The sequence below is a fragment of the Chamaea fasciata genome, unplaced genomic scaffold (genome assembly GCF_029207755.1).
Source record: "Chamaea fasciata isolate MVZ Bird 193981 ecotype frontalis unplaced genomic scaffold, bChaFas1.0.hap1 SCAF_1, whole genome shotgun sequence".
Classification (NCBI taxonomy): Eukaryota; Metazoa; Chordata; class Aves; order Passeriformes; family Sylviidae; genus Chamaea; species Chamaea fasciata.
Window position 1 is genome coordinate 11,331,710 of NW_027094086.1, and position 12,562 is coordinate 11,344,271.

Consider the following 12,562-nt stretch of genomic DNA (forward strand, 5'->3'; position numbering starts at 1 on the left):
AAGCACCCACGCTCACTGCGGAGTTGGGAAAAGATGGACCTCGGGGGTTAGACCACATAATGAAAATTAGCCAGCCAATTCCCATGAAGTGTTTTGAACACAAAAGCCCAGTGCAAATAATAATGGCTCAGTTCTCTTTTTCAGCTATGAAATCAGCTTGCAGATTAATATTCTTCAATTACAAAATAACAATTTTCAGCTTGAAGTGGTTTGTGCTCTTAAGCGCAATTGGGGTTAATAATGGTCTATGAAAGGTGAGCTGTTAGCAAACAGTAACCCAGAGTGAAAACCTTAGCATATGAGTACCTCAGCTACATTTTACATGAAACGTCAGACTGTAAATTCAGAAAAATTACACAGGAAAATACCATCTAGCCCACTAAGGATCCCAAAGCTCAAAGAAACCTGTATTTTCTGCTTACATATGCCAAGACATAATTGCCATCTGACTGCCAAGGCAGCTCCTTTTACCTCTGGCTATTTCTAACTCATGCATATATATGGCTTATCTGCCCGATGTGTTCAGATCAATTTAGGCAATAAATAGTGTGACAAAGTTTAAGTTCTTTATGGATCTGTGCCCAAAAGCATAGATAGTTGAAGCTTATATAAAATGAGATTAACTGCTTTTCAATCCAAGGCATATGGTTACAATATATTTGTACTACCTAAAATTTAGTTATTGGAATACCTCTGTAAATAATTGTAGTCTTCTGGCCTACAATATTAAAGTAAAGCCTTCTGGGACTCCCAAATGCAAAAGGCCTGAATTAAATGCTTCTGAATTTCAAAAGAAAAGCAGAAGTCAGGACAGAGAGTTCAAAAATTATAAAAAAAATGGCCAAGATCCTCAAAGCTGAGTGGTTTTCCTCTGTGCCACAAAGAAAGTATAAGTGTGCAAAACTTTCTGAAAATTCATCTCCGAGGTTTGTTAAAACACAGGCATGGTCCCAAGCACTGAAAATCCTTGGTCACAGTGCTCAGAACTCCAAGCGTTCCCAGTAGTTACAGAGACAGTAACAGAACCATCTGCAATATAGAGCAAAACACTCATTATTGCATGTTGGCAGGATCTGCATCTCTAATACACTGAAGAAATTAGCACGCTGACAAGGAAGTTTAAATGCTGCAAAACATGCTTTATTTACCAAATGTAAGCTTTTAGAAATTCAGGAAAGTAGGAAAAACCCAAACAAGTTTAACTGCAATTCCTTATATTCCTGAGTTCAAAAAATGTATTCAGTGACAGCAGAGACCTTCAACTTTGGCTATAAATGAAACATTTAACAATGATTTACCTATAAATGAAACACTTAACAAATAACAATCAGTTATACAACCTATTTAGAATCATCAACTTATCTCACAAGACCTCTAATAACAAATTTTCTTTGTGGCAGTAGCATATCCAGCTCATGTGTCCATGGTTGACCAGCTTTGTTTATTCTGACTGTCAATCACTCTTTTAAGTGCTTCATCTGGTACAAGATCTGATCCTTTTACATCAACATGGCTACAGCCCATTTTAGGGCATCTGTTAGAAAGAAAAGAGAGACTCCATTAAATTGGAAGAATTGTACTTGTCAGATATAGGCTTTTGCATAGCATCTGCTAGCTTTTTTTTTTTTTTAATCTGGGATTCACTCTTTCTGTCAGTTCCTTGTTACCTCTTGTCCTCTTCACCAGCTCTATGTGGGAAAAAAAACAGATCTATCTCAACTGGTGGGAATCATCAGCTGAAGGAAGGAAAGAAGGAGCACAGTGAGAGATGGAGCCTTTCACCTGTAGATCATTCTCTTGCTTCAAGCACACAAGCTGCTTTCATCAGCAATATCAGCACTTGGACGCCTTTCTGTGTTGCTTTCTCTCTCTAACAAACTGCAGGTAAATACTTCTTACCTTACTAATCTGCAGTGGAGAAGTATAATCTTCACTGGCAGATAAGTGGGGAAATTATTTTCTAGGGAAACAAATAAAAGCAAGGGAGTCTTGTCACGAGTGACTGGTGAATCAGTGGACTATCTAGTTGATGTAAAAATCAACCTGACCTTTTATGAGCTGTGAAAGCTCAGAAAGGAGAAATGGGGTAAAATTAACAGCCTCTAGATGATAATCAGATACAAAATGTCTTACAACTACTTTAAACAGCCAGATAAAGACAGTGGGGTGAAATATATTTAGGAACCAAAGGTCATTTTCGTTTGGTGGTGGCCCAAACATACACAGATGGTACCTATAGTCAGAAGTAACACTTTAACTGAATTTTTCCTCTCTTAGAGTAACTTCTGTCTGAGGTGCTGAACTTATTTACACTCAGTACTCACAACTTTTACTGCAGATTTGTCCAGATTTGTACTGTGTTTGTCATAGATCAGTCATTTAATTGCTCTGTGCCTCAGTTTTCCCATTTATCACCTTAATACAGCAATAGCTTGCCAGATTAATGAATAACAAGTGTTCAGAAAGCTTCCCACATTTCCTGTAAGCATAAAGTATTAGTATGTCCTTCCAGGCAGTGGAAAATAGTGAGCAAACCAAGAGACGTAAGAGTTGCCTCAAGGAGTGTGTGACAAGTCTGTCAGCACGGGGCTGTGTGTACGTCAGCTGAAGGGCTGGCAGGCAGGCACTGCACTGCCAAGGGCACTGAAGGGATCCCGTGCATTCAAAGTGGGAAGTGCTTGTAAGGAAACAGCCACTCTGTGTCTCCAGAGTGAGCAACAGCTCTCATTCCAGAGTCAGGATAGAGAGGATCCTGTAGTCATGCCCTGCTCTGCCAGGACACCTGCTCCCACAGGAAGACCCCTGGCAGCAGCCCAGCCCAGGAGCCACACCATGAGATTAGGATACTGAAACAGGGAACTTGCAACAGCTGGCCTGTCTTCCCACCACAGCTGATGATGGGTTTTCAAAGTACCTGCATTTTCAAGAGGAAGTTTAAAATTACAGCAGGCTGGTCAGACTGGGCAGAGAAAACCAAGGAGTCCTTCTTACTTTAGTTACAGTGAAGCTGTGGCATTGCTGTGTGTGTGCTTTTCTAGCACTGGAATACCTGCTGTAAAAATGGTAAAGCTGCAAGCTAAAAGCTCAATATTAAGAACTGCCAGTATTCAGACTGCACAAATAATTTCAGTTTTGGTATAAGGTCGCTTTTAAAGCTAGGTGGTGTACATCTGATATGATTTTTTTAACTCCAGAGTTTCTCTAGTCTTCCATTTCTTAAAAGGTAAAATAAAATTCAATCATGTGACCCTATTTGTTTTTCAGCAGAGCTGAAACTTTGATCTACTACAACAATTTCTCCTAAATTGACATTATTCTGATGGATTTAAGAACACAGAGAAATATTTAGATACAAACATCCTAAATTCAGTATCAGAGAAGGTATTCTTGTCATTGGGCTGTTGGGCACATGCTTTTAGCCTCTCCCTATCCTCCAGAAAAAATGCTTTCCTCCAACTTGAGAGCTATTTCCCAATTCCTGTTCATTTTTCCGGCCAAGTTTCTGCCCATCCATGTTGCTGGTTTTGTTGTTATTCCCAGTATATTGCACCCATTCCAGATTTTTCCCTAGACTTCGTAACACAAGCAAGGTACTTCCATCTTGTTCTTCAAGCTCTTTAGACACTGAGATAGTGGCTGCGCATCCCAACTAATTCTTGGTTTTATAGCAGAGCTTTCCTGTAGCAGAAGAGGAGCATGGAATAAAAACTCCAGCTCCACCTTTGTAACCCCTATGGAGGACTGTGTAGAGCCCAACAGAAATGCCAGAGCAACAGATGGAGGAAATAAGCTGCCTGTGGCATTATCTTCAGGAAAATCAGGTTGCTGGTCTCTGACAGACCTTCCTGAGTAAACAGCATGTTTATTAAGAAGTCCACAACTGGTAAGTTTCCATAAAGTCATCACCCCAGAACGGGAGAGTCAAGCATAAATGGAGTTAAAACAGATGTGAAACCAATGATGAGATGATATGTCCTCTCAGCTTGCTCCAAAATGTATTAGTGTTCAAGCCTCTTTTCTTTTTTTTTCTTCTTAAAATCATTCTCATTTTCAAATTTACTGCAGAGAATTTGAGATTTAAAAATTCAACTGCTACATCTTTTCATTCAAAAGAGTATGTCCCATGTGGAAAAGTGACAGACTATTTTGGTGATATAAGGGAAGAATTATTTAACTGCATCATGGTAGGAATTGCATTGCATTATCTGATCTCATTCATAAATTCTGTCCTATCTAAAATGTTGTGGTTTAATATTTCTCACTTTAACACTCAGTTGTTTTGATATTTCTCAGCTGTATTGGAATGTAACTGCAAAAGAAGGTGCACGGAGGAAAATAGTTTTTAATTTACTTCAAGACTTGCTACAGAAGCAGTGAGAACAAATCAGCAACTAAATTTTAGGAAACTGAGGTCTCTCTTTGTGGGTCATGGCTATACAAAATCTCTTAACTTCTGTTGTGCAGCTACAAGTAGCTGTAACTTCCCCATACAATTCCTGAATATTTTCTTACACTTGTTTTCATTAAAAAGAAAAGCACCTTCACGTGTCTAGTACTAATAGGAGACTCTGACTTGGGCAGATGCTGAGGTTTTACTTACTGCAGCCTTTCCAATCCAAATACATTTCCTAGGACAAGTGGAGTAAAATTCCACTTACACAGCAAAGCAAATAGCTTTTCCACACATTCTTTTTAGCTTACCGGACTTTCTTCTTTTTCTGCTTTTGAGTCTGGATCATTTCTAGAATGGCATCTTCTTCGTAAGTATGTCCACAGACTTTGTTCCGCACGGGCCTCTTCATTGTCATCTGTAATCAGATGACATTGATTTAAAGGAACTCATAATGCCCATGAAAATGCTTCTTCTGAGATTTTATGTGAAATAGCAGGATGTGTGTTTGCCACTCATACATGGCATTCCAGTCAAATTATGGGATGAGGTCCTGCTTGGTAAACTACATTCCTGCTTACATGCGTTTTCTTCCCAAGCAGTGTTGCTCTTCTCTGATAATGCTTAAAATTTACACTATTTTCTTGTTAAATATAAGGCTGTTTAACAGGTACTGCAGATTTGTAATAAACAAACCAATGAAGAATATGGAATAACTATTTCCCTGTCAATTACTGCAGCAGTGATACATACCTGTGTAATGGGACAAATAAAGTTCATCTGGCTCCGAGTCACAGCTATATCTTCATCGATTTGTTCAATGGTGTCATTACCATGATCTGATTTATGAGACAGTAGAATGGGGAAAAAAAGAAAAAAAATTGTTTCTTATTTAATGTAGATTGCCAAAACTTAAAATAAGCTAATAAAATCCACCATTTGCCAAGCACTATCTCACACTGAGATCTAAAATACCACAGCATGTTTCTGCACCTCCATGAACAAGACAGTACAAAAAATACTGTACTACAGTGTCTTTTAGAAAATGTTGATTTTTATATTGTAACCACTTTGAGTGTGTGTGTGGCTGTTTACAGCCAATGCTAGAAAGAAAGGCTGGGAAGGAAAGCAGCCTGGCCTGAAGATATGCAAAACCTTTGGTATTCACTATTCAAGTCCACCAAAACCCAGTAACACACAGATGAGTCCCCAGAACTTAACAAAGGATGAGGTGGAGCAGATCTGGCAGTCCTACCCTCAATATCAGTTTGTGTTTGAGTGTCATAAGTGGGCTTGCTGTATAGCCTGTATATACTGTAGACACTTTAAAAGGAATTTGTACTGTTTATCATAATGCATCATTTATAAAGTGATGCTGCTGTATTATGGTAAGACTATAATTAGTGAAAAACAAAAGCCAAAAAGTGTCATGGACAATAGAAATGTTATTGAAGTATCCTTATAGAGGAGTGGCAGAATGAAATACTGACAATTCCCAGAAAACACCCAATGGCCCAATGCCAGGGAATGAAGGGAAGACAGATGAGAATAAATCCACCTAGAGCTGGAGGAGCTGCATGTCCTCACCTTTACCAGAAGAAGAAAGCAAAGTATAAGCAACTCTGTGCACCCAGGGGCACACCAACTAGTGTTCCATGCAGAAGTTAGTTAGCCAAAGTCAAAAGCTGAAAAACTGAGACACAGGAGCAGCTCAGGAAGAGACAAATATGTATGTGTGTGAATATATACATACATACATACATATATATATATATAGAGAGAGAGAGAGAGAGCGAGAGCGAGCGAGCGAGAGCACTAAGTATAGCCTTAATGAAATGCATCCATGTTGTTTTATCTTGTAGCTCCTCCTCTGTTATTGTAAATCTAGGCTTTTAGTTGAATGCATTTGTTTATCTTTGAATCTTATCTGGTAATAACAGCAAACTTAACACCTGACATAGCTTTCCATTCCTTTGGGGTAGTTCTGCAATGCCATTGCAGAGGCAGAGAAGGGCCCCGGGGTGCAGTCCTCAAGGTGTCCCAAGCAAAGAGAACATTTTTCTCTCCAGCTGCACAAGCTGCACTCCAGGGGAGGAGTGAGAAACACAAGTGGACACAGAGAGTTTAGAATTACTTCATGATTTGCCTTCTGCGGCATCTCAGCCTGGGTTCCCTGTGCTGCTGTTGCACACTATCAGCTAATCTTTGCATCACTGGTATTCAGTCTTCCACATCTATTAAGGACCAGTGTTTCCTAACTTATGGTCAGTCCAGCATGCCTGTGTGATACCATCACCTTCCGGATGATACCAGCAGACATCACCCGTGGAGCAACCAAAACCTCTCACACCCAGCCTAGGCTGAGCTCGCTGCCCTGTGAGCCTGCACGGCTCTGGCTGGGAGACTCTGGCATTGATGTTGCAGCCATTACTCTACCACAGCACCTCTTGGTATGCCAGGCCTATTTCCAGACCTTTCTCCTTAACAGAGCTTGCCCTTCTTTCCATTTTAATATTCCAAGCATTTAGGAATGTTTCTGACCCAGGTGCTCTAACCCCAGATACTGGGGTTGGAACTAGATGAACTTTAAGGTGCCTTCCAACCCAAACCATGTTATGATTCTACTCCTGTGAATACCATGGGAATACTCAGGCAACCATCAAGGATATTTCTGTGTCTTCTACTAAGGTCTCATGCAGTCAACAGGTGTGGATTCTAGGGGAAAAGGAGCTCAAATATCCAATATCAATCATAATTTCAAGGCTTAAATTTCCAAGAATATTAACATACCTTCATCAGATACTGACCACCTAACAAAGGCAAACAGTTGCAAATCAGAAGGAAAAAGTGGGCACTAACTATAAATACCAAAACTGCAATGGTATGGACACCAGAAATGCACTTGTGTTAGTCACCAGTTTTCAGAAAAAAACCTCTGTTACATACTATTCTTAGATTGCTCATATATGTGGCTTATTCTATCACAAGAACATAATATTTGAGGAAAGTACAACTTTTGGAGGGAAAAAGGGTTTTTTAAATGAAGATTTTGAAATACAAAGCAATGGGTGAAATCCCACTAAGACAGCAAGGCTAAGAAATATTGGAGTTATTGGCAGGTGACAGCTTTGGCATGCACTGTTTTACTTCAATATCATAATGATTTTTTTTCTACAAGGAATGCCAACAAAGAACAAGAGATTCATATTGTTCTTAAATTCATGTATTTTGACATACTGCAGCTCTCATCTTTCCTGTAGAAAGCATCACTTTTTTTATGTTGTACTTTGTTTCAACCCATGAACTCGGCATGTAATTCCAGTGTACCAAGGCATCACATCAGTCAATGACATTAGAAAGCATCAGTATTAACAAGATCTAGGACAGGGGATTGCTTACAAAAGGTGATTCTTTTAAAAAAAAATCAATATGTAGGTGCCAAGGAAGGTGGGTGAATTTTTAAAATGTGGGGCATGTGCCAGTGACTTTACTTCTAAAACACAACAATATAAGATAGGCATGTAAGTGGCTTTTTCTGGAAGAGTATTCACCTGAGCAGCACCTTCTGACTTTGATAAAGAGTCACCACTTCCCTCATCACTTCTGTGCATGCTTACTTAGGTAACAACACAAGAATTTAGGAGACTTTAGTGAAGCATCCATGTTCAAAAATATGAGCTCAAGCTTGGGTACGGGTGCTTGAGCCTCCCCTCAAGGCTTCAAGTTTCTAATTTATGTGAACTCAATCCCAAGCTTGAATAACTTTTCCCATACTGGCTTTGGAGGTGATTCAGATGCCTCATTGAAATTTCAGGAGTTGAGACCTAATCCTTGTAGGTGGGGTATATTAATCTTCTTGGATTCAAACTGTCCTCTTGCTGCAAGCTTATCTTAAACACTTCAGGTTGCACTTCATTTGCACTTATTTTGTATACAGCCTATCAGAGTGGGGCCCTGGCTTCAAGAGGTGATCACAGCCCAAATGAATCATTATTTAAAATATTTCTTTTTCATAAGCAGCTCATATTTTTAAAAACAAATATGCAAGACTGGGATGATGCAAGTAATACCTCAAGCATGTCAATAGCAAATTAGCATAAATCAGATAAACCACCCACATATTTGTTGTTATTGCTTGATGTTCTACATTACAGGAGAAGAAAGGAAAATAACTTTTTCAGTGACATTAAATTTTGCAGAGATTACACAAGACACACACATACATCCTAAGCTGGTCAGTAAGATGCTCTAAACTGTAGATCTTTATCTGTAGCCTCATATTGGAAGATGTTTTCATTAAAGTCAAAGGGATTTTTTTACCAAATGAAATGTATAAAAATTAGGAGGATATAAATTGCAAGTCTGACTATTCTGCAGAAAGAAATAAAAACACTGGATAATACGTATTTCAGCTAAGTCAGGTTGTATTTTTTATAAAATTGAGTTTTCCTTGCAAAGTAAAACCAGATGCAGAAAACACTAAGTTATTGTTCCCAAAATTCAGATGTTGCCTTAAGTAACAGAAGTGCATACATCTATTTTGGTAGTCTGAGAGATCACATATTAAGTGCCTTAACAGTTTCTAGTTTTCCATTCCAGCCAACTGAAACATGTTATGAGTATTAGGAACACATTTTCTATCTGGCTGTCTCAGCAATGATGTTTACAGCTGTTGTAATAAAACTGCATTCTTATAAAGGTATCTATTTTTGGTAACACATCATAATGAATTTTGCAACCGCCAACTTCTTTTTTTACTTATTCAATTTTAATTAAAAGCTGGTATTAATTTATATCTCTATCACTTTCATCTCTTGATAATATTGTGACTAACATGCCTTAGCTCAGTTTTTACTTACTCTGCTGAGAGAGACTGAGTGAGAACTTTTAAGCCAACTTTTAAAAATAGGAAAACCATAGTGCAGAGACATTAACTGCTGGATTGTGAATTATACTAAGCATAGATAATATACATGTTAAAAAAACATGAGAGGAAAAATCCTCTCCACTATCACTGTTATTTCTACGACGAAGAGACTGCTGTCTGCTCACTACTTCCAGTGTCAGCAATGCCCTCTCCCCCGTTTCTGTTTCTCTAACCTGGTTCTCAGTGAGTACATGTTGCAATGTAAACTCAATTGATTTCTTTCCTTTTGTGCTGGGCTGTTCTGCCTTCTCACCTGCCACAGTCAGACACTAATCCTGAGAATCAAAGGGTAACATTAAGCATGTGGGATTGAGTCTTTGTAAGCCTGAGCCACCAGACAGACAAGGTCTTGGCTCCCAAGAGGGTCTATTGTACCGCTGACTCCATAGAAATAACAGCAACTCATCCAGGCTGGGAAAAATCCTATCTCTGAGAGCTCCAAGAAAAACATGAATGTTATGAGGACAAGTCAATGCCAAGTGTTCCTGCCAGCAGGGCACAGAAAATAATGAAAGGTGGGGGAGGTGAAGGACATTGTCACATCCAAGAGTTGTGCTCTAGGAGTCAGAAGGCATCTGGGGTGAAGAAGGGCCAGGGCCAAGTCTAAAGGAAAGACCTGACACTGCTGAGACCACCAAGTAATGTTTGAAAGTGCGTCAGCATGCCCATCACTGCTCTGAATTTGGGTTAGCCTTCAGTTCATACAAGCAGACCAGAACAACTGTCCAGTGTCCTTCCCGAGGGATGGATCTGCAGTAAATGCTGTAGGAGTGAAAGAAGAGGGGAAGCAGAGATTAATACCTTCCTGGCAAACTCTTCCAGTCTCCAGCAATTTGTAGCCAAGGACTTCCTGAGTCAGAGGTAATATCTTCATACTTAATAAGCCCTGGAGTTTTCCTTCAATGAATTTGTCTAAACTTGGAGAGGGGAATTTCGGCCTGGACCTTTCAGCTTGATTAGAGACAGTTATCTTTGCTAGAAAGGTTAGCAACAGTTTAATTTTCCTTGAAAATTATCACAGAGGCTGCAGGTTACAGTTTAATTTGATTTTTAAGAGGGAAAATAAGGTGTGCAAGCTACAGCTGCAGTCAAACAGTTCAAAGGCTTTGTGCTTTTTGCCAGAGGCATGCGATAGTTTAATTTTCCAACCAAGCCAAACTAGGCTTTGCATTGAAGTACATTACAATTTGATTACTCGCTGGTGTTGCAATACAAAGTTGATCTAAGGAAGGTGGCCTCTAACACGTTCCTCCAGATTGCAACTGCAAATTTACTTGCTCCTGCCCAGGCCAAGCAACTTGCTGGTAATTTACTGCCAAGTGCTTTGTATGTGCCCTGTTTGACAGATGCTTGTGTAAAAAGCACATAGAGGTGCATTTGGTCAATCCAAAATAAAATGACAATCCTGTAAATATAAGCTATTCTTATTTTCCTGGAGTCTGAAATACAAATTAGATTAATGTATTAGCAAATTTTTAGTTCCTTTATGTAATAGTGGGGAAGGAAAGGATCGTACTTGCACTAAACATCAATCCTCTAAAAATTCCTTTAATGCCATGAAATTCACAGCACTTATATATTTTACAGTATTTTGTTCCACTAAGCTACAGGTCTTTTAAAATACATTATTCTATATGAAATTATTGTTCCCATTTTACCCTTTCACTACTGGGTAGAGCTGCTTGATGCCAGTTTTCCAGAATGGCCTTTAAATGAAGGGAAACTGATTTGATGGAAACGTTACTGGACAACTCTTACAGAAATAATGTAAATGAAGGAGACTGAAAGACACTTGCAGCTAGATACAATTTGCTGTTTAATATATTAATAATAAAATGTGACTACAAATCCTAGGGGAAAAAAAAACCAAAAAACAACCACTCCAGAAAACCCTGCGAATCCTTCAACTCACACACTAATCAAAGTGAGAAGACACCAACTTTGCCTTTAGATTTTGGGAAATTCAGACTGTTGTACAGTGGGAACTGTGTCTGTAGAACAGAAAGGATATCTTTGATTATAAACCACACAACTCAAACAATTTGGTAGGCAAACACAGAGGCAGCTTTCTTGCTCCTTCTGTTATTGCAAAGAAACACGAGAAATGCACACTTCAAAGTCCTTGGATGACATTTTAAACTGCAGTTTCCTCATTGCTGCTGTCTGGACGTGATCTGAAGAAGCTGCTGGGGCAGATGAAGATTACCTAAAAAGATGTCATGGAGGCTCATCAGTAAGCTCAGACGAGCTACTATTTCTGGAAAATCTAGGGTGGTCATATTTTTCCATCTTAACTACCATCACCCACAATGACATGTAAACTTAAGAAGCAGGGTAAGTACCAGAGACCTGCTGAAAATAAACCAAACTGATAAACAGACTGCTTAAATGACCAGGAAACTCTAGGTCTACATGAATGCATGCCAGGCATGTGACAATGGAGCACAAGCATTAAGGATCCCACAGTATGAGCAAAGCATGAAAACTGGAATATCTTAGGAGGAAAAAATATATCAGACACAAGCTATTAAATTGCAAATATATGTAAAGAACATTTTTATTACTTGGGCTTTCTCCTGCTCTTCAGAAGAAAAAAGGCTGAGCAATCACTGCTTCATGCAGTATAATGTATAAAGGCAATTGCTATGCTTAGAGAGCATCATTTCATGTATCAGAGATGAGAAGAGTATCACACACATTTAAAAAAATGAAGAAAAACACTCCAGGCACATGAAAGAAAAAGTTGCAAAAGATGCAACTAGGAAAAAAAAAAAGCAAGCCTACCATTTCATTAGAAGATGAACCACTTTCCATTACTAACGTTGTGGTCAGAATCTGGAATGTCACTGATGCAATGCTAACCATCAAATGACATGAACATGTAGGGCTTGCCTACACAGGGAAGTTGTTGCAAAATAAGTGAGGGTGTGAATACAGAATGCATTAACTACTTGGCACTAACTCAGTGTGGACACTCCTATTCTGTACTAGGTGTGCCTTTTGGCTGTTTAGCCTAATCCACTTCCACACTGGACTTAAGGAAGGCACTGTTAATCCTGGGCTAAAGTAGTGAGAGGACATCTGTTGGTATAGACAGCAGAGGGGAGTCCCATTCATTTTTGCAAAAATCCCCAGCAGCTTCTGGATGGTCTATTCTGTAAATTTAACTCCTATTTTCTCAGAAAAATTAATTGTAAATATTCTCTACAAGCAGAAAAAATGTCTATGACATCTGTCAACAAAAG

The 12,562-nt window shown here is 39.0% G+C and overlaps 1 protein-coding gene across 2 annotated transcripts in view; it reads right to left on the minus strand.

Annotated features, from left to right (window-relative positions):
• Positions 1–1,118: 1,118 nt before the first annotated feature.
• The window catches only part of NSMCE2 (NSE2 (MMS21) homolog, SMC5-SMC6 complex SUMO ligase), a 126,736-nt gene continuing 115,292 nt past the window's right edge, over positions 1,119–12,562 (minus strand). For both annotated transcript variants that reach the window (XM_066176103.1, XM_066176112.1), the window contains exons 5-7: positions 5,144–5,229; positions 4,702–4,808; positions 1,119–1,534 (exon numbers count right to left, since the gene is read on the minus strand). In XM_066176103.1, the coding sequence (XP_066032200.1) occupies positions 1,414–1,534; positions 4,702–4,808; positions 5,144–5,229 (314 nt within the window). In that variant the 3' untranslated portion in view covers positions 1,119–1,413. The remainder of the gene's footprint in view (positions 1,535–4,701; positions 4,809–5,143; positions 5,230–12,562) is intronic.